Source organism: Sander vitreus, chromosome 5, assembly GCF_031162955.1.
Source record: "Sander vitreus isolate 19-12246 chromosome 5, sanVit1, whole genome shotgun sequence".
NCBI classification, from domain to species: Eukaryota; Metazoa; Chordata; class Actinopteri; order Perciformes; family Percidae; genus Sander; species Sander vitreus.
The window spans coordinates 4,167,196-4,188,696 of NC_135859.1; the positions used below are offsets into that span (position 1 = coordinate 4,167,196).

The following is a 21,501-nucleotide window of genomic DNA, read 5'->3' on the forward strand; positions in this document are numbered from 1 at the left end:
GTTTGCACGTTAACTGACGCGCTGGCAGCATGGCGCAGCGCAATGTGCAAACCACGTGCATAGGATTCAGAAAGATTCAGGAACCCACACACAGGGCATTTCAAATGAGTCCTACAAATGCCTAGAAAGAGGCATAGGGCTAAATTCCAAAAAGGTGCATGTGTGGACTATCCCCGTGCACTTGGCAGTGCATAGATGCCCTGTCAGTCAAAGAATAAACAGATGGCACCTTTCTAAATGTGACTCCTTAGTCCATATTTTAATTACAGAGTGTGGACCCCACCCTTGAATCTTCTATTAATAATCAACGCTAAAAGGGAAATTCTTAAACCCACTGTCATATTGACATTAAATTCTTGTTAAAAGTCACAAGCTGCAGTTCAAATATAAACAAAAGGAAAGCCCCATGAGCAATATTCAGTCACTCCTAAATAATGTTTTTTTCTTTTGTCATGTATTTTTTTTATATATATATATATATATCAGTTATGTTTGTAAAAACTCTTGAGTCATGATAAGAGCTGGGGAATTTTAGAAATATGTATTTTTCATTGGCAAAGTCAAACACTTATGCATGTGACTGTACCTTTTTAATTTAGATGGTTCAAAAAGTGCCGATTGGGCCGTTAACCTGCTCAGTTTCTAAAACTAGCTAAGAAGATGTCAGTACTGTCTGTAGCATTGGAAATATGTGCAGTCTTGCTTATCCGTTTTAATAATCTAATGTGACTTAAATACAACTGCAACACGTGCACATATTGAGTAGACAGTACTGTCATTTCTGGTGCGGCTGCTGTGACACAAGGGTCTTGATTGTGGTACCATTTGCTTTTTGTGTCCGTGTTACTTGCATATATAAAGTTTGGTTACCTTAACAATGGCACTAATACAAACTCCCAATAAACATTTTACTAAACTACTGTTAAGTGTGTTGTCTTCTGAACCAATCATTGAATTAAGAGATCAGAACATTTTATCACATGACATTTTCAGCTGCTCCACATGAATACATTTTAAGGTGTTACATTTCCATTGTATTTGTAAATCAGTCATGTACACTAGCACCATTATAACAACATTAGAACCGATGAAGGACATGTTGAATGAAAGTAAAATACCAGTGTGGTTGGGATATTTTCGACTTGATAATACAATGTGTCGCAGCTGGGCGAAAACCTTGTATGTCCAAAACTGCTTTTCAGGAAATGGAGGAAAAAAAAGAGGCATTTTTAGCTATATACCTTGATAATGTCATATGAAATTGCCTCTTGAAGTGTTGAAATAATTGTTAAAACGGACACACAGTCCAATTTAGAAACAAAGAGCCAGGGTCCGTCCGAGGTTTCTGCCTAAAAGGAATTTTTGCCTCGGCACCAAATGCTTGCTCGTGGGAAATTGTTAGGGTCTTTGTAAATGATAGCGTGTGGTCTAGACCTACTCTATCTGTATAGTGTCTTGAGATAACTCTTATGATTTGATATTATAAATAAAATTGAATTTAATTTCATGAAAAGAAATGAAAATGACAAAATATAGAGATAAGGTTTTTACCAAGCAGCGACGAATGAAAAAGTATTAACACAGCACGACCTATATGTACAGCAATAACATGGACGGAACCAGCAACTTGAAGTAGGACTGTAAAAGTGAAATGGATATCTGTGTCTGGTAGGATCAAATGCTGTCTCCTCTAGGGGGTTTCGGCTCGGGGGTGGAAAACTGGAAAGTGAAACAGACAGGGGCACTAGTCAGGGCGGAATCGACGGGGATTGTCAGGGGCGGACCTGTGGAGAATGGCGGAGGTGTTGGGTTGATGACATTTGGAGGAGAGGGTGGAGTGGCACCCTGGGGGAATCTTTGGTATGTGGTGGCGGTGAATGGTGGTTGGTTTGTGCCACTAACAACTAGTGAGACCTCTGGATCTGGCAGGACGTGCACAGTGTCGGCGTTAATTGAGTCCTGCGTAGGATCCGAATTCGGCATGTCCTGAGAAATGTCTACGCCCAGAGCAGTTTGGGAAGGGTCGTCTGGAATGAGTTGCGAAGCGTCGGTATCGGTGGAGGTTTGTGGGTCCTCGGGGTATGGCAGGGCCGAAGTCTCCAGGGTGGCTGGAGAAGGCCCCGCTTCTGCAGAGGGAAGTAGGACAGCAGCACCCTCCGTAGCAGTAGGCACGTCTGCCTCTGTAGGCGTCGGCTGCACGGGTTCCTGTGAAGGCCCGACATGGGCGGCAGTCTCCTCTGATGAATTTGTCTCACTGGATTCTGATGACTTGGATGAATCCTCACCCTCATTCAGGCAGATCTGTTTTCATAATAAAGAATGATCTTAACATTTTCCTACAAAGACCTTTTAGATTGCTCTACAGTGCTAGAAGCAGAATGGCAGAGCTACTCACTGGTTTGGTCAACGCCACAGTCACCATGAGGAAAGCACAAAGTGTAGTCCTCAGAATTGCCATTGCTGTCTCTTCTTTATTCGCTGAAACAAACAAGCCGTAAGCACTATATTGGTAAATTGGTGGAATGTACGTTTTTCATCTATTTCACTGCATTTAAGAGGGAAATGTACTTTTATCTTCACTACCTTCACCTGACTGCTCCAGTTACTAGTTACTTTGTAGATTATTCTTCATACAAAACATGAATACCTCCTAAAACATGATGCATTGTTCGGTGAGAAAAGTAATTTTAGTCCGGAATTGAGTCGAAATTTATCTTATCTTTATCTTTTTTTTTTATTTAATAAAAAAAAAAAGAAAATCTGCCAGGTGGGTAAGAATATGTCAACACCTTTTCAATGCAAATCTACTTTTTTCAACAATTTTCAAAAAAAATCCACTTTTTCAGGATTCTACTTTTGCAATCTGCTTTATTCTTTTTTTGAACATTTTAAACACGTTGATTGACATTAAAAACTAAATTATAGACAGAAATGTCTGTACAACACTGAAGGTTTTCCATATCAAACTACCCAATACTTGATATAGATAAAACCAGAATGTTAAGTAGGGATTTGAATTCCACCACTCAGCTCAATTGAAATGTTGTTTTTTATTTCAAACTAAAGCACATTTGAAATAAATGAAGACAACTCTTACAATATTCTACAACTTTGGCGTGAGCTACAAAGAAATATCAACACACTTGAAATAATACATGGTAGATTATTTAAGCTGTAGTATTTTGGATGATGTAGCATTCCTGCTTCAAGTCCTACCTTGATATGTTGAGTATCCTCTTATCCCTGCACAATAGGGACACAGCAGATATGATCTTTTCTTCTTGCATTGGACATGTTTTTATATGGCTGTTGATATGTGTGGGTACAATAAACCAATAATTCATCATCTGATTCATGTCGTTAGCATTATTCAACTTCAACCCTGCCTCACTAACAATTCTAACTAAACCATTAAACACCCCAGACACAGCTAAATTAGAGAGTGCTACAATTCTTAGAGGATAATAAAAGAATATGTACACAAACATGTGTTTTGTGGTTTTGGTGTGAACAATGGGAAGAATCCGGTTTAGACTTTAAATACATGTCAGAATTTCTTGGTAATGTCAATGCTACTCATTACAATGACTACAACAAAGGCTACATTAGTTGGGGTGGGCGATATATATATTTTTTTTCCTTCAATATCCTGCCAAAGTATACACTAATTTCATAGCATTTCTTCCAGCAAAGTTAAATATGAAATAGAAACAAATATGGACTTCCACTGAAACGTATCCTGCTGAAATCACAGCAGTTACACGCCCCCATATCTACATGTATTCTCATAATTTACAATTACAGCAACAGCAAAGAAAGACAGTTTTTGAAAAATTTTAACCAAAAAATAGTTTTTAACCAAATTTACAAGTCAAGAATGTGAGCAACAAAGCAGTGGACTTCACACCAACACAGGTGTTTCAATGATAGTGGCTTAGACTCTACTGCACGTTACACGGAGAGGACGCTGGCGCTGTTTGTTCGCCACTTCTCCGCCTACTACTATTGCCTCTTGTGTTCTTGTTTGTTTGTGTTCTCTGTACCCTTGAAGGAAAGCAAGTTTCTTTCCTTCATCTCATCCCACTAAGCGACTTTGAGTCCATGAAAAGCGCTATACAAATTCAATTATAATTATATTATTACATAGCTCCATGTCCTAATAACAATGATAAATGTGCAATTTGTGGACATAAGGTGTGCAGAACATTGGGTAAAATTACTAATACCCCCAGCAATATGTATTTAAAAGTACTTACTCTGTTCATGGGATTAGTGTTGCAACATGTAAGCAGCATTTTAATATTGTGGTTGCCTTGAGGTGGAGCTTTTAACTACTTTGTTTCATCTATAGGCCTAACAGGCCACACTAATCAACAAAGTAACAAGCTGTCAAATGTGGCATGAGAAGTGTAGCATTTCCCTCTGAAATCTAGTAAAGTAGAAGTGTTAAGTTGAAAAAAGTGGCAATACTCCAAACTAATTTGGTGCTTGATAAAAATGTACTTAATTACATTCCAGCCACAGCACTTTGGCGTTAACTGTAGTAATTCAAGATTTCAGCTACAATAGCAGAGGCCTGTACTACGAAGCAAGATTTGGCGTTAACGAGCTAACTTCAGGTTCAACCCAGGGTTTTGTGTATCACGACGGTGGATCACCTGTTACCGGGTTAAATCGCCGTGGTAACTTATGCTGAACACCTAACCTGGTCGGGAGCAGGTAATGTTGGAGATTAGAGATCAACCGGTGTAAAAGCACCGCCTACTGACCAATCAATACTCGATTGATAACGGCGTCACCGTTCTTAGAAGATCCGGTGGAGCTCGGTGCGCGGAGAGAGAGAGAGAGGTGAGCTCAGAAAAGTTAAAACATTTAGAGAGGGACAACCCCGTTAACATTCCCCGATGGGTATTTTTATGAAAGATATAGATTATGAGTGGAGGGAATTACATATAGGCTGTTTGTCGGCTTCTTGAGCCATGTGTTGCCAATGCCACACATCGGTTTGAATTATGTTTTTATATTTTTTTATTTGCTCTCACGATCACTTACCAGTGCCAGGGTTACAACTGAAATAAAAGGCTAAAGCAACGACAGTTTATGGAAAGCACAAGTGTAATTATGGTCAGATCTTGGTGCCTTACTGATGGGGAAGTGATATTGATAAGCGTAATTTACGCATTTACAGCGTTAGCCATTTTTTGCCAGCTTTCCTTCCTGTTTTAGGAAGCAGCAACTGTATTGCATTTTGCCTGTAAAACAGTGTCTGTGTTCATATTTATGTAGCATTAGTTTGCTCTTATGTAAAATATGCTGCTCTGGTAGAAGTTTGCGATTGGTCATGCTGTGCAGACACCGCCTCTTTTATGTGAACGTGTGCGTCGCTGGATTGGGAAACCCTGGGTTAATTGAACTAGTTAACCACCGTCGTGACACAGCTTATGCAGGACTGCAGTTGTTAGGTCAGGTGAAGCCGGGTAACTGAAATAAATCCGGGCACGTACACAGGCACCACGGTGCTTTGAACTATATGCTAGCATCAGCATGCTAACATGCTCAGAATGACAATGCTGATGTTTTGCAAGTGTGAGGTTTACCATGTTCACTCACTTCAGCTTTAGCATGCTAACATTTTGCAGAAAATCCAGCCAATAGGAAGGTCACTTTTGCAGGTATAAACCTAAGGTATTCAGTTTAAATTCGTGATCCCACCTTGGCGCTACAGTAAAATCAAAGTCATTGCAATTCATCTTGATGGAAGACACGACTGTACCATATTTCATAGCAATACAAATATTTGTTTAGATATTTGAGTCTGGACCAACTGAAATTGCCATCACTAGAGCCATGCTGCTAGCAAGGTAGAGGACTGTGAATGATAACTTGTATTGCTTTTTTTAATTTGGTCTTTTGTGAAGCTGCAACATTTGGTTTATTAATCAATTGGCAGAAAATTAGGATAACAAAGGAGAGCCCACCTGGTGGTCACTAACCTCTCGTTACCCTCAGACACTAGTATCCACCATGAAAATGTTCTTTTGATCAGTGAACAATGTTCAAGTCAGTGCCATAACTCAGGCAACCATCCGTTAGTCTATGTCAGAAGTTAAACATTGGTGGTCTAACTGACAGTAAACAAACATGCTGAAATAACTTCACAGGAAACCGTGGAAAATGCAAACTGTTTATTTAAAAAAAATGTTGCGTGCATATGAAGCAACCTCAGTCCACAGAAGATGCCGCTTCCTGCAAAGAAAGAAAGAAACAAAGTCAGACCGCCATCCCACAAGCACAGTAAGATAAATTGGGAACATGTTAGTTTATGGAGTTTTTGAAGGACAGACCATTCCACAAGCACTAACATAGAAACAAATTGGGAACCAGCTAGTTTATGGAGTTTTTGGGGAGGTCCACCTCTGGTTTGTCTGCGTCTGCTGGGACAGTTTGGGTACAGGTCTCGGCTCCGTTTTCCAGACCGGTCTCAGCTCCGTTTTCCTGATCGGTTGAAGTTCCATTTTCTACACTGGTCTTCGCTTTGTTCTCCTGACCAGTTTCAGCTTTGTTCTCCAGGTCAGTCATACTAGTTTCCTTTAATGCTACTGATCTAGCTCTCCTGCAGGACAGAAACACAAAACCACAGTCCTGTGCTTGTCAATTGTTGCAATATGTGGAGATTTGGCAAACACATTTAACCCCCCCCCCCCCAATCTGCACAGACACCAAATGTAGTGGTAGGTATTCATGGTCCTCCAAGACCAACAATACTGGACTTGCATCCTGACTTTTCCTTTGGCACCATCATGATTGTGAAATGTTTTTTTTTTTTTAACCAAAGCAACAACTAAGATGGATTGCCATTACATTTGATCAGACATGTATGGTCCCAACAGGTTAAGTGTTAGAAGCTTTGGTGGTCCCTAAATCTGGGAACCCATTGGCTACCGATTGTTACTGATAACCATTTAGTCCCTGGGGGCAACAGCCAATGTGTGTTGGGCTCCGGTGTAGCCAGCAAATAACTTATCCGGGCCAAGACTTCCTCTCTGTGCGCCAGTCAATATTTACAATCCAAGGTTGATACTTCTAGGTGGTCCAGACAAAATCTGCTAATTTCTGTAAACAGATCTGCATATGAACGAAGATAAAAGTGAAAATCCAAAAAATTAAATCAAGTGATAGCCAATGAGTTCTGAGCATTTCAGCAAATGTGTTGTGCCTCTTTTGCTCTGCATGTAGTCTGGCTACGCCACAGGTACATTCTGGGATAGGAGAGAAAGAAAAAAAACCTAAACAAAAAAACACACCTGCTCTGGGTTGTTTGCATTACTTTAAACCAATCAGTCGTCTTGGGCAGCGCTAAGCTCCAGACAGACGGTGGCTCTGCAAAACAGTCTCAGGAAGGACTGTTTTGATGGAACATTTGCACCCAGCAAAAGAAAATGCCACAAATTATCTGAAGTTAACCGTTCACACACACACTACAGTAGCATGAGCCATTTCAATTAACGTTTAACCATGTATACATTGTACCGCCATGTGTACTTAGTCCACAGCAATTTTGCCAAACGGTCCCAAACATCCCAGTTAGATTGTAAAATTGACAAGGAATGTGTTCAGGGCATTTACTAATATCCACCAAAAGAAGCAAGCAGGCCTGCCTTGTTGCATGATAAAAATTAACAGCGTGTAGCTTGCTAGCTAGAAGGTTGTCGTTTCCGTAGGGAAGGCATTTTGAGAACAGCAACACGGAGTCTAAGCAACGGGATGTCCAGCTCTATCCTGAAAATGTACTTACGTGATCTAGACCAACCTGCGTGCAACTAAACCACGCTTAAACATGGAAACCAGAATGCTTCCAATCTCAAAAATCACAATTAGCAAATGTTAGCTTGTGAACTGATTTACCCCTGCTTGAGATGCTAGCATTGCCACTGTCAGCATGTTATTTAGTGCAAAGCTTCACTACTGCCCAAGAACAGTCTCAGAGCAACTAGCATGGTCGTAATGTTGAGGTCTTGCAGAGAAATCTAAATTTGCAAGCTGAACCCTAATTGTTTTCTTCTTTATTCGGAAATCAGACAAACCTTTCGTTGGCACTCTTCTTCCTCCTAATCACCACTGCCATCACAGCAATGAACACCACTCCTGCACAGAGCCCCGCGGCAGCATAGACAATGGGACCCTTCATGGTCTTCAGGAGATGGTCTTGACAGGATTCCCCCCTGTAGGCCAGTGAACACACACACGCAGGGTTTCCATCGGTCTCCACACAGCGCCCGTTGCCACTGCAGCGTCTTTCGCTGCACTGCTGGACGTCCAGGTTACTGAGCTGACCGTTTACATTCAGGGTGGTGTTCAGGCCAGTGTCTTCAGAGAGAGGAGTTTGAGTGGATGGACGAGGAAAAGAGGAGCTGCGGGGCTGAGTGGGAGCTAGGACAATGGCTTTTGACAACCGCTTCAGACGGACACCTAAGAAAAGTGACAATTTCAGCCAAAAAAAAAGAGGCTATTTTAGATCAAGGACATTACATCCATTTTCCAGTTCTTATTGCTTTTTAAAAAAAAAGTATAAAGACTCACAGTTCTCGTCTGAGTGGTCATAGCAGTCAACATGACCGTTACAGAACTTCTCAACAGGCTGGCATTGGAATTGATCCAGGCAGGGCCTGCTGCCACTGGGGCAGCGCTGCTCCGGGCTACAGTGGGTGGAATTCACAAGGATGTGGTCATGGGCACACTTGCATGTCCGACCTCTTGGGGTGGCAAGGCATAAGTGCTGGCAGTTGCCGTTTTCTGTGCACTTGTTTGAACCTGTTAAAAAAAATAAAAAAACACAACAGTCTGGTAGATTTGTCAGTCAACTGGAGTTTGTGACGTTTGGTGCAAGATAACATTTACTACCTCATTGCGCTCCCATTTGGAGGAGCCCTCTAAACTGCCATCAAAACAGTTATGGTGTGTAGTTCTTACATACCAATCTGACTGGATTTGCTGAAAGCCTTTAAGCTGATCACTTCTGAGTCGACCTCAAACCACAACTTGTTTTGATGTTGCTCATCTCTGTACCAGAGCCTGGTCTTGTCTGAAGAAAATGGCCAACACAAAGTAATGTACAGCTACATTAGAAATCCAAGGAAACATTGCAAGATGTTTACCAGTCACTATAGGATATCTTTACCAAAAAGAGGCCAAGCTATAGTGGCGGTTCTAGCTGGGATGGCCAGTGCCCCCGTAATAAGCCTCAAACCACCTCTGGCCCCCCTAACTGACAAATATTCACACATTTTAACCCCACCTTTAACATATTTATTTATGTGCAGTGATAAATAAAATGTAGGTTAACACTGAATGAGTAGTATTGAGTTTGTGGTCTTTCATAGAACCAAACCTATGGAGGGTTGGTGGTATGCAACACTTTGCTTAATCAATTTGGTACCCCTAAAAATCACATGTGGCCCCCAGACTGGCCCCTCCATTTGAAATGGTCTAGAAGCCCCACTAGCTATGAGTTGCCCATTTGTGAATGTTTTGAGTTCCTGATGTATTGATAACTATGCAGCGAACAAACACTATAGTTATGTTAGTTAACTCCTGGTAATTGGTACAAACATGGCATTAGATGTTATTTTTATGTACATACTAAATGAGCCATTACCACTGACAGTAATCCAGAGCAGTGTGCCATCACTCAGAGCGACAGCAGCCAGGCCATCACCTGTCTTCAACTCTCTGTATCCAGAGCCATCAAGCTTGATAGAGCCAATGGTCCCTAAACCTGGGCAAGAATCCAAGCTTGGTTATTGCTTTTATAAACAAATTATACCACATCATTTACTTTCAATGCATAAAAACATCTTTAAGAAAACGTACCCGACTATACTGAAAATTTGTAATAAGTCATACCTGCGTCAGCCCAGTAAATTGTATCCCCATTACTGGAGAACACCAGCGATGTGGGCTGGACAGCATCCTTGCACACCACACTCCGCCCAGCACCGTCCATGTTGGCACACTCTACAGTAGCCACGGTACTCGTACCCTGCTGGCCCATGTTGGCAAAACAAACTCTTCCATTTGGAGGGTGGAGGGCAATGGATCGCACTTGCCCAATACCTTCCTTTATGAGAACGGCAGTGTGTGCGCCGGTGCTGGAGGTGACTTGCAGGCGGGGCTGTTTGTTGCTGCTCCAGTAGATGTTAAGTGTTATCCAGTCCAGAGCCATGGCGGTGATTGTGTTGCCCAGGAGTTTCAGAAGCTGGTCCTTGGAGGACAAGTCAGATTCCTTTAGTTTAAAGGAGCTAAGTGAGGTTGTGCCGTCGTCCGTCAAGAACAGGGTGTGGTCACGTAGGCAGTAGTCCATGATGGCTGCTTCATTGACGCTGGGCACCTGTAGGGCCACGTGTTCAGGCCAGCCCTTCAGCTCTCCTGCCGTGTGTTGGGACTGCAAGTAGATCTAAGAGAATAGATGAACATGGTCTCAACACAAGTAGGCCTAAATTCTGTTAAAAGGGTGAGTGTTTATTTTTTTACTTTGACCCCATTTTCCCCATAGCATTGGTGTCCTTTTTACTAATGTGAACAAAAATCAGATCATCAATAATCTCAGATTATTATTCCAAGTGTGGAAAGAATTCCTTTAGGGACACCTTTTTTCCACCAGAAACTGCTCAGAAATCGCCAAAAATAGGGTCCAGGTTGGAAAAAGTTACCCTAAAGCAGGGGTGTCAAACAGACGGCCTTTGGGCCAGAAACGGCCCGTCAAAGTGTCCAATCAGGCCCACTGGATGACTTTGCAAAATGTGAAAATTGCAGAGAAGTAATTAAGTCCCATTCCAAATTTACCACTTTAATCTCAGAATATAAGAGTTCTTTTTCCATAAATGTATGACTAATCTTAAGTCTTCAAGTTCTCTCCTCTGAATATTACCCCTCTCTCCCAGGTTCGTAACATTTTGTCCTACAATGGCCTTAGAATGCCGTCGTAGCAGAAGCTACTTGCATTTGCCAACATCAAGCTGACAAAGCCCTCTGTGGCAGATAATCTTTCTGGAGTGGTTTACTGGTCTGGCCCACTTGAGATCAAATTAGGGCTATGTGGCCCATGAACAAAAGTTAGTTGGACACCCCTGCCCTAAAGCAAATTAGACCAAGCGCAACTATGCATTATAACAAAACCTGGGTGACGGTGGAGGGAGATAGAATCAGCAGGAACGCTGAATTGACAAGGCTGGAGCACGTCAGGCCATCCTCAGCCAGTAAAAGACCAGAGGGACACTTGCACACAGCCTTGGGTCCTGGGGCCAACACACACATGTGGGAACAGTCCATGTTCTCGCAGGGGCTATCAATGCCCATCTGGAGCAATGGGTGGATGACCTGCAAACCAAGCAGCAAACAGAAGTGTTTTAATAATGCTCTTTTTGCACCTTACAATTCATGCTGATAAAAATAATTGAAATATTCCTTTCAGCACATGGAATGTATAATTTCATTCACAACAGAAGTTCGGAAATATTTCCATCAACGACCCCGGGGTTTTTATAATTTCCCAAAACAGGTTAGTATCTTCATAAGCTTTAAAACATGCAACGTCATAGCTGGCGTGGGCAATATGGCAAGCTGCTGTGAGCACTTCAAAACACACAAGTGATCCAACATTTAGTTCCAGTTCCTCCATTATACAATACCAGCCTGTGTAACCTGTGTCCCAACACCCTTCAGTCAACATTTTACTCACCTTCACACCAAAAGGTTGTCTGAGTCTTTTCAGGAGAACTTGACAGTTTTTGCCAGAGATTTTATGAGCAGCCAGCACCACTCGCTTTTTGGCATCTGACCAGTAGAGCATGTCATTGAACAGTGCCAGGGAGAATGGGTTGGTGGTCTCCTTCATCTGTAGAATCTGAAAATTACATTTAAATAGACACATTATTCAGTGCCGTGACTTTAGAGTCTTACCATTTTCACATGAGCCATCATCTATGCTCAGGCCATTTTGGAAAAAGAAACCCATTAAGTGCCACTTGTGGGGTACTCCTAAAGGTCCTACTCCTTAAAAAGGTCCTATGACATGCTGCTTTTATATAGGCCTTAGTGGTCCCCTAATACTGTATCTGAAGTCCCTTTCCCAAAATTCAGCCTTGGTGCAGAATTACAGCCACTAGAGCCAGTCCCACAATGACCTTTCCTTTGTATGTGCCATTTCTGTGTCTGTAGCTTTAAATGCTATTGAGGAGGAGTGGGAGTGGGGGGGGGGGGCTGTGTGTCCTTGACCAACTGCCACTTTGCTCATTTGAAAACCATGATGTCTCTCTTATGGGTTGACCAAATTCTCTGGGTGGGAGGTAATCTTGCTCCTTATGACCTCATAAGGAGCAAGATTCCAGATCGGCCCATCTGAGCTTTCATTTTCTCAAAGGCAGAGCAGGATACCCAGGGCTCGGTTTACACCAGGGGTGTCAAACTCAACTCCACTAAGGGCCACACTAGAAAATGAGAATCACATCAAGGGCCAGACATGTAGAGTTCGACATGCTTTTATTTAATCCAAAAAGTTATATGCGGACCGGATCATAAATCTGCAAGGGGCCAGATTTGGCCCGCGGGCCTTGAGTTTGACATGTGGTTTACACCTATTGCCATTTCTAGCCACTGGGGGGACCATAGGCAGGCTGGGGGGAACTCAAATGTTAAAAACCTCATGAAGTGAAATTTTCATGCCATGGGACCTTTAAAAAGGAGGGCAGGATATCACAATATTTCACCAAATACCTTGATATCGTGGTGCTATTGTAGGGTTGACAATTGGTGCTTTCACAAAATATTTACACAATGACATTTGTGACAAATAATCATCAGTAATGTGGATATAATAAGTGGGTAATAGGCAAATAGAACAGAATAGAGAAAATACACATCACTTTACTGTAATGTAAGCCTGAAAAACCAGGAAAAAGGCAATACTTGTCATATCACGATATCCAAAATGTAAGATGATATCCAGCCTCCTATATCAATATATTGCCCAACCCTACAACATCCCCTTTTTAAAATGGTTTACCCGAATGTCATCTCCATCCAGTGTTGCAGATCCAATGGCCCTCAGCCTTTCATCTGTCCAGTAAACTCTGTCAGAGATTGTGTCGACAGCCACACCACCCGGCCAGCCCAGACTGGAGTTTACCACTGCCTTCCTCTCTGACCCGTCCATGCCGGCGCGCTCTATCTTCACTACAGTACCAATCTCTGTCCAGAACATCAACCTGGTAGAAAAACAAGACTCTGAAATGGTCTTTAAAGTGCTCATATTATACTCATTTTCAGGTACATAATTGTATTTAGACGTTATATCAGAATAGGTTTACATGGTTTAATTTTCAAAAAATAAATTTTGTTATACTGCACATTGCTGCAGCTCCTCTTTTCACCCTGTGTGTTGAGCTTCGTTTTAGCTACAGAGTGAGGCCTCTCACTTCTGTTCCATCTTTGTTGGGAGTCGCACATGCGCAGTAGCTAGGTAAGGACTACTAGCCAGTCAGAAGCAGAGTATGAGGGCGTGCCACGCTAGCAGCATGAAGCATTATAACGTGTGTTACAAAGTGACGCACGTTCGTCATGGAAGTAAAGGCTGGACTACAATAGAGCAGTTTGGAGCAGTTTGTGAACAGTGTTTTCTGTTGGAGATGTAAGACTATGGGCTTTTTCACTTTGTAAACCTATAATGTGCACAAAAAGCTATATAACCCAAAGGGAAAAAGCCCAAAAGCATAATATGAGCACAAAAAATGAGGCGTTTTACAAACATTGTAGTATAGTTTGGAGGGTGAAATCATCATGCTGACCCTTTTTGTGGCAGCAGTGCCAGAGAGCGAGGCTGTTCCAGGTCTTCATCCAGGATGACGCTGTGGTCCAATGACTTCACAGTGGCTGTGGACAGTCTGGCTGCAACAATCTGACTGTTCACTCCGTCAATCCAGTACAGGTTCCTCCCGAGCCAGTCCACGGCAATGGAATCAGCCCGGACACCTGTGGAAACAACATTTGCCCATGTTCATAATATGCAATACATCTTACCTCACTCATACTTTATCGTCAATATAATTCTGAGGCTGTAAATAATGTTGATGGGTTAATATGGTCTTTTTATCTACTGTGTATGTGCCCACCCTCCGCACTGTTTGTTGGACGCCACTGACCTAGATTTTGTTACACATGTGCCTGCACATTGAAAATGGTGTCACGTGTCTTGAGGCGGTATCCTTATGCACGACAGTGAATACCTAGTTTGGATCAATGTAGTAGTACATTTCCAGGATAACTGCCTGCGTGCCGGATATAAATATTACAAATTGGACCTTTAATATTTTATGTGGCATTTTCTCTTGCGAGGTGCAAATGTTCCACCATAACAAGTTCCTTCCCGAGACGATTTTGCAGAGCCACCGTCACTGCATCCGATGCTTAGCGTCTCCCAAGACGATTGTGATTGTTTTTTTGTTTTTTAAAAACCAAACAACCCACGAGTGTGGTGTAGCCAGACCTGACTCCACAGCGCTGTGGAGATGGGTCTGGCATTGCAAGACTAGTGAATAACTATTCCTCTGCATCATATTAATAAATGTAGATGTCAAGTCAGCTGCAACGTTGCGCCAACCTTTAATCAGCGTTCCTGTGGTCTTCTGGTCCATTGAGGACCACCTGATGCTTTCAGCGTCCAGACTGACCCAATAGACCCTCTGCTTCCTCCAGTCATAGTCCAGGGAGAGGATGGCCTTCTTGGCAGAGGAGGACAACACATCAAGGCTGCGACTGCGCAGGCCAAACAAGAAGAGGTCCGTTTGGACTGACGACAACAGGAAGGGTTCACCTGAGGGGTGAGAAAAGGATCATCGTCAATAGTCATTTTGACGATGATCAAAATGACTATGGATATAATAACTATTGATGTTAAAATGGATTAAAATGAAGGATGGTCTTAGTGAGTGGACGCATTTATTGAACCACAATGCAAAAGGTTACCCTAGATTTATATCCTATATATTTTCGGAACATTATTGCAGTTTTCATCTTTTTAGGTAAGTGCTACCATGCAGATACAAGACAAATGTTCATACAAAAAACACCCCATCATGTTATGAGTGGTATCAGTCTTCTCATCCAACTCTCAGCAAAAAAGTGAATTGTATGAAAAGTGCATTTCCCAAAAAGTCAAACTAATCAAATTTCCATAATGCGTCCCCTGCAAAACACTGTTCTATGGCCCACTAAAAGGATATACCAAAGGGCTTTACCGGTGATCTTGCAGCTGTGCCCATCTGCCTCCTTTACGTAGCCTGGGTGACAGTCGCATTGGTATGAGCCTTGATTGTTGATGCACAGCTGACTGCACACGCCTGGGCTCCGGCCTTCACACTCGTCGATATCGGCACAGGTCAGCCCGTCCGCCATGAAACTGAAGCCTGCCTCACAGCCACAACGCTACACAGCAAGAACCGAGTATTAGACAGAGGAGCTGCAACATTCACATTACACACTTAAGAGGGTAAGCCATCATAGAGTCATGACACACTTTTAGTTGCTTGAAAGAAGAAGAAAAATCCTTGTTTATCCAGAAGGGTCTTTACAGTCACAATTCAGTTTCTACTGCATTTCTTCTACTAGTGGTGGAATGTTATCAAGTACATTTACTCAAGTACTACTGTACTTGAGTACAAATTTGAGGTAGGCTACATATACTTTGAGTCCTTTTTCCATGCCACTTTCTACTCCGCTACATTTCAGGAGACAAGTATTGTACATTTTACTCCCCCTACATTCATCATGCATACACAATACAATGTTTTATTATAAATTAAACTAACAATATATGGGCCTACAAGTACAGCTGAAATTAGCCAATAAACAGAACTTGAGTGTTTCCAGTTTCTAAAATATAAATATGCATCGAGAACTTCTACTTTTAAGTACATGTTCCTGATGATACTTACATACTTTTACTTAACATTTTGAATGCAGGACCTTTTTTGCAACAGCATTTTTACAGCGTGGTATTAGCACTTTTATTTAAGTAAAGGATCTGAATACATCTTCCACCACCGCCTCAAGTCTTTATTTTTCCATTTTAAAGCCACAGATGGACTGACTTGTTTAACGTCAAGCACACACAAAGTTGGGAGACACAAGGGTGCTCACCGTTCCCTGTGGCGTGCTGTAGCAGCTCTGGGAGCAGCGCTTGTTATCTGCCTCTGCACAGCTCATCTGGCAGCTGCCTCCCTCGTCAGAGCCGTCGGCACAGTTGGTAATGCCGTTACACACCAGGGATGGATCCAGGCACTCCTGGCTGCCACACTGGAACTGGTGAGCAAGGCATGTCACCATCCTACCTAGTACACACACAATGTTTTTTTGTTTTAAAATACAGAATTTTAGGAGGTATTCAGCTAGGCTACATAAAGTAAAATCCCTTTATTGAAAGTTAACGAAACAAATGTTTAAAGGTGGACATATTATGCTTTCCTGTCATATCCACAACATTATATGTTGGATTTTAATGTTAAACGTGGCCAAAACACTCAAATTCAAATAATGAGGTAAAATTCCCGTGAGCTAAAATTCCAACTGTTCTGAACGCGTCGCTTCCATCAGTTTTTCCTACTCTCGGCTAAGTGTTACTGAACTCCAAGCCGGCCTTCTACGATTGGTCATCTGCTCCAGCCAGGCAGGACTGGTGTCGCATGTAGCTACATGCTAAGTGCAGTAATATATACATGTCCTCTTGGCTGCCAATGTTGTTAAATTCTCCCCCATTCCGGGTCACATTACTGCTGAAACATTTTTCCGTTATGTAGCATTTGGTTTAGAAGCCTTTGTGATTTTTCACGGTACAAAGTGCTGTTATATACTCCCATCGCAGTAGCTCCAGCTGCTACTAGTGAAACAAAACTGCAGCGGAGATTCCAGGAAACACGCTGGCCAATCAGAGCAGACTGGGCTTTTTTTGGGAGGGGGGGCTTAAAGAGACAGGTGCTCCAGCTATTCAATTGTTCCCCTCTTATGGGTTTCATTTTGATCTTCAGCCATTTCAGTGTCCACACTATACTCGTATCACTTAAGATTACTTTCGACATTTGACTTCCATTAGATATTACAGAGACTCGTACACAAAGACGAAATAAAGAGGGGATTACATGCAATAATAGTCCCCGGCTGGATTCGGACCAGAGATGTGCAGTTACTAGGCTATGATGACGACTTCATTTCACTTCAAATCAAGCATTGTTTAATTTTTTTTTCCTCCCTCTTCAATGGGTAAGCCACGCCACCTTTTTCTGGGATACATAATGTACTCACATTCAGTCTCGTCACTGTCATCGTCACAGTCCTTCATGCGGTCACACCTCCAGGATATAGGGATACACTTGGTCTTGGATGTACACGACCACTGGAACTCACCACAGTTCACTAGAGCCACAGGACAATCCTAAGGGGGAGTCAATGTATTATTTTACTGCCATCCTAACTGGTACTTCACAAATTGAACTTTTGATTTGGAAATAGAGGCAACCGGGAGGCCACGTATGGGTTTAGACTATTAGAGAGCGTGGCTGTAAACCACCATGTTATCAAGCGTTTGCGGAACTGAAACCTGCCAGCTCCAGGACTGCTGTGCTGACCCTGACCTTTGGTGGTGGCGCCATATCACAAAAAATAAAAAAGGAAGTTAGCCATCAAAGACTGAAGTATAGGGGACAGATTACTCTATAGCAGGGATCTTCAACAGGGGGTCCAGGGCCTCCAGGGGGTCCTCAGAGTCAGTGCAGCGGGCCCTCCAAATTGTTAAGTTTTAACTTGAATCCAACATAATAAACATAAATCCCCACTGCTAACTGGCCTATAGGTCAGGTAGTCACTAAGGCCATCCATCACAAGGATTCACTGTGCCACATGCATGTTTAACATTAAAACATGATTTATAAAATCATGCCAACAATTAGGCCATTTTAAAAGCTTAGTATTCTATGCAAAAAAAACTGAATGTATTAAGGCTTTAGGCCACCCTACATGTTATTGTAGGCCCAGTTTAATATGCCACTTCATTTTATACAATATATGTAGTAGGGGGTCCCTGCTCTGTCTCTTTCAGTTAAGGGGTCCTTGGCTTAAACAAAGTTGAAGACCTCTGCTCTATAGCAGGTAAATATTTACAAGTTAACATTTGAAGAAAAAAAAATGCTCAATTGTATTTAATTATTACTTTTCCAAACATTTTAGGTTTTTGCCATGGTATGGTTTCAGTATCGAGATATTCAGGCAGGGTCAAAGTCATAATTTTGGTATCGTGGCAACACTAGCTTACAGTTTTACTTTTGTCCCAAGGTGTTTATACATCCTTGGGCTGTATTTGTGACTGGCCTTTTATTTGTCCGTGTGGCAGGAAAAAAAAAAATTATTCAAGATGAACGTATACACAGCCATGTCAAAAACCCTCTCTGGTGTTGATGTACAGTTGTTTCTGCCCCAATTTTCTACATACATTAGATAAAAGCAAATATGGTCCTATAAATAGGGTTCAACACAAATCTGTCCACTTTAATGTCTACTTTGGCCCAACATACACCTTCTCATCTGTGCCATCTTTGCAGTCCTGATCTCCATCACAGAACCACTCCTGCACCAGACACTCCTTGCTCTGGGGGCAGCGGTGTTTGGTGGTGCAGACCGGTGCGCTGCTGCAGCTCTCCTCATCGGAGCGGTCCAAGCAGTCTGGGTGGCCATCACAAAGCATTGTGGCCGACACACACTGGCCATTAGCACACTTGAACTCTGTGGCACTGCAGCCCTCGTCAACTAAAGGGGGGCAAAGATTTAGTCACAAAACATGTCCTATCCAAGCAGAGCCAATTATTGGGACTAGATTATTCTCCTTGTTCACCGACAACGTACCACAGTTTTTTTCGTCACTGCCGTCCACACAGTCCCTATCCCCGTCACAGAGAAAGCTGCTGGGAATGCAGCGGCTCTTGTTATCACACTGGTGCGCGCAGCCCTCCATCAGCTTGGCACATCCCAGCTCATCCGAGCGGTCCTGACACTGAGGCACACCGTCGCACACCTGGCTCTGCGCTATGCACTTCTTTCCATGCGCACACTGGAACTGGTCTGCAGGGTACACATGGCATAATCGGGATGCTGGGGTTAGGATTGGGCTTTAAAATTGTCCAAACTTGTTCCCAACTTCAGTGGATTTTAAAGGTTCTCCATAAATAATCCTGTTAACATACCTCATATCTGGACTCTTCCTCTATACATTACATTTACTCTGTCGATATGCATAATGCCATTCGTTTAATGATTTGCAATTACATACTTCTTTGCAGTGACAATACAATGTCACTTCAGACCCATGTGTTTTGATCACGTTGAGTTCAATATGGTTACATTTACCAATGATCCTCAATGAATGGCGATAGTGTGAAGCCAAATTGCTAACCGCCTCTGCACAAATAGTACATTTAATGCATTTGGAAGAAATGTATTTGATTGATGTACAACATAAAATAAACTACCCACTGGAGGGCAGTATAAAGTAATATTCTTAACTCAAGATATCACACATAAAATACAACCAGATTACCCGTTTCACATGCTGATAAGCATTCTCTCTCATCTGAGCCATCCCTGCAGTCTGCTTCGCCATCACACACATGGCTGTAAAGGACACACTCTGTGTTGTCCTTGCAGGGTTTAGAGCCCAAAGGACACTTGATGGGCGTAGGTGAGCCAACAGAGGAAGTGGGCACAGAGGTTGTACTAGCCCCTTCTTCCTTTCCATATCCATCTTCCTCTTGGTACTCTGATGCAGGTGCCAAATAGAAATGGGTAAACAGCAATAATGCAAGACTGAATACTATGTAAAATGTGGACGTCAGATTCTCAGAATCATTTCAACCTACCACAGTTGGCTTCATCTGTGCCGTCCAAACAATCCCGCTCTCCATCACAGATCAGGTTTGCAGGTAAGCAGCGACTCTTGCCGTCACAGTGGTGAACACAGTCGTCAGTTTGCGCCGTACAATGGATTTCATCAGAACGGTCCTGACACTGAGTTACACCATCACACATCTGGTCCTTGGGTAGACACTTTTTCCCATGAGCACACTGGAACTGATCTGTTTGGATGCAGGCATTTTACTGTTAAAGACAAGTTATGGTTTTGACCAAAAACATAGTTCACGATTTATTATTTGCTTGCGTTTAAATTACTCGTATGTTTGATTGGATGCCAAATAGCATATTGAAACTGTCTTAAGACATACTGTGATAGTAAAAAAAGGTTAGGTACACCTAGCTAAAACTAATGCAGTCCGAGACAACAAATCTTGCAAGAAATCCTACCTTCTTGAAGGTTCTAATGATCAGTACCCATAAGGGATCATCTAGGTTCTTAAACATGAAAAACCCAGAGAACACATCAGATTTTGATTCTAAATAATTTGCTTATTTTGTGAAGGGTTGCATTTATCAATATCATACAAGACATTATGCCAACTCCAATAGTCACATTTAATCAGATTTCTAAACTTCCATACATTTTAGTCATTCACAAAACTGTGACACACACACACACACACACACACACACACACACACACACACACACACAGAAAGTAATGCCAAGTAGTAGGACTTCCAGTCCAGGAACCTACCTGTATTGCATTCTGATGCACAGTCCTCTTCATCTGAACCATCCTTGCAGTCCGGCTCACCATCACACACATGGTTGTAGAGGACACACTCTGAGCCCCCCTTGCACGGTGTAAAGCCCAATCCACACCTCAAAGGACTTGTTCCAGCTAAAACAACTGTTTGGATCACAAAATGTCACTTATTGCTGAAGTTACAATTACAGCTAATAATGCATCTCTCACTCCGTGTCTGAACTGAGAAACATCACTCTGAATAAATTAGACAGTCTAATCAGTATATTTTTGTAGATGTAGGTGTAAAAACAGTTTTGGTATACCTGGCTCACCTTGCACGGACCCTAACAACTGCACTAAGACTGCACAAAGAAGCCAACATCCTCCCATCGCCACAGATAAAATAAAACGAACCGAAATGCCGAAGTGTAGCATTTTATAATGGTACCAGGTGAGCCCAATACAACCTAATGACACACCTGAGTGAAGGGCGGAGCTTGATTCTTGACATATCCTGAGCAGCTGGAGAGGTTGTCAAACATAAACGTAAAGTAAAGTAAAAACATGAAAACTCATACTAGACCTCTTCAAATAACAAATAGCTGTAAGTAATTGTGACATTCTTTATTCTTTCATTCTTATTATTTTTTGCTCTTACTCTACTGTTGTATTTTTTCGAAAATGTAAATGAGTTAATATCCTGTGAAAATGCTACATAAAAAAATATTTTGCCTCCAAATCTCTCTAAATGACAAATATGACCCCGTGCTGTCATAAACAATAAGGATTGACAAGGACCTCAG

The 21,501-nt window shown here is 42.2% G+C and overlaps 2 protein-coding genes across 2 annotated transcripts; both read right to left on the reverse strand.

Annotated features, from left to right (window-relative positions):
- Positions 1-1,066: 1,066 nt before the first annotated feature.
- LOC144517566 (uncharacterized) lies at positions 1,067-2,562 on the reverse strand. Its single transcript, XM_078249649.1, has 2 exons — positions 2,396-2,562; positions 1,067-2,301 (listed from the first exon to the last, which is right to left on the reverse strand). Exons 1-2 carry the CDS (start codon positions 2,456-2,458, stop codon positions 1,675-1,677), a joined length of 690 nt encoding a protein of 229 aa, XP_078105775.1. The 5' UTR covers positions 2,459-2,562; the 3' UTR covers positions 1,067-1,674.
- Positions 2,563-6,384: 3,822 nt separating this feature from the next.
- Positions 6,385-21,432, reverse strand: lrp13a (low-density lipoprotein receptor related-protein 13 a). Its single transcript, XM_078250103.1, has 20 exons — positions 21,022-21,432; positions 20,705-20,860; positions 19,953-20,168; positions 19,634-19,852; positions 18,943-19,158; positions 18,617-18,846; positions 17,350-17,479; positions 16,192-16,382; positions 15,291-15,477; positions 14,654-14,866; positions 13,842-14,025; positions 13,061-13,262; positions 11,738-11,902; positions 11,176-11,376; positions 9,904-10,453; positions 9,656-9,775; positions 8,975-9,082; positions 8,581-8,811; positions 8,085-8,469; positions 6,385-6,613 (listed from the first exon to the last, which is right to left on the reverse strand). Exons 1-20 carry the CDS (start codon positions 21,131-21,133, stop codon positions 6,385-6,387), a joined length of 4,245 nt encoding a protein of 1,414 aa, XP_078106229.1. The 5' UTR covers positions 21,134-21,432.
- Positions 21,433-21,501: the final 69 nt, after the last annotated feature.

What these genes read in the sequence shown, in the direction of transcription:
- LOC144517566 (XM_078249649.1), bottom strand. Translation starts at nt 2,458, where the DNA reads ATGGCAATTCTGAGGACTACACTTTGTGCTTTCCTCATGGTGACTGTG. An exon ending in CTGTGGCGTTGACCAAACCA is followed by an intron (nt 2,302 to 2,395) that starts GTGAGTAGCTCT and finishes TTATGAAAACAG; the next exon opens with ATCTGCCTGAATGAGGGTGA.
- lrp13a (XM_078250103.1), bottom strand. Translation starts at nt 21,133, where the DNA reads ATGCTACACTTCGGCATTTCGGTTCGTTTTATTTTATCTGTGGCGATG. An exon ending in CAGTGACGAAAAAAACTGTG is followed by an intron (nt 18,847 to 18,942) that starts GTACGTTGTCGG and finishes GCCCCCCTTTAG; the next exon opens with TTGACGAGGGCTGCAGTGCC. An exon ending in TGACCACTCAGACGAGAACT is followed by an intron (nt 8,470 to 8,580) that starts GTGAGTCTTTAT and finishes CACTTTTCTTAG; the next exon opens with GTGTCCGTCTGAAGCGGTTG.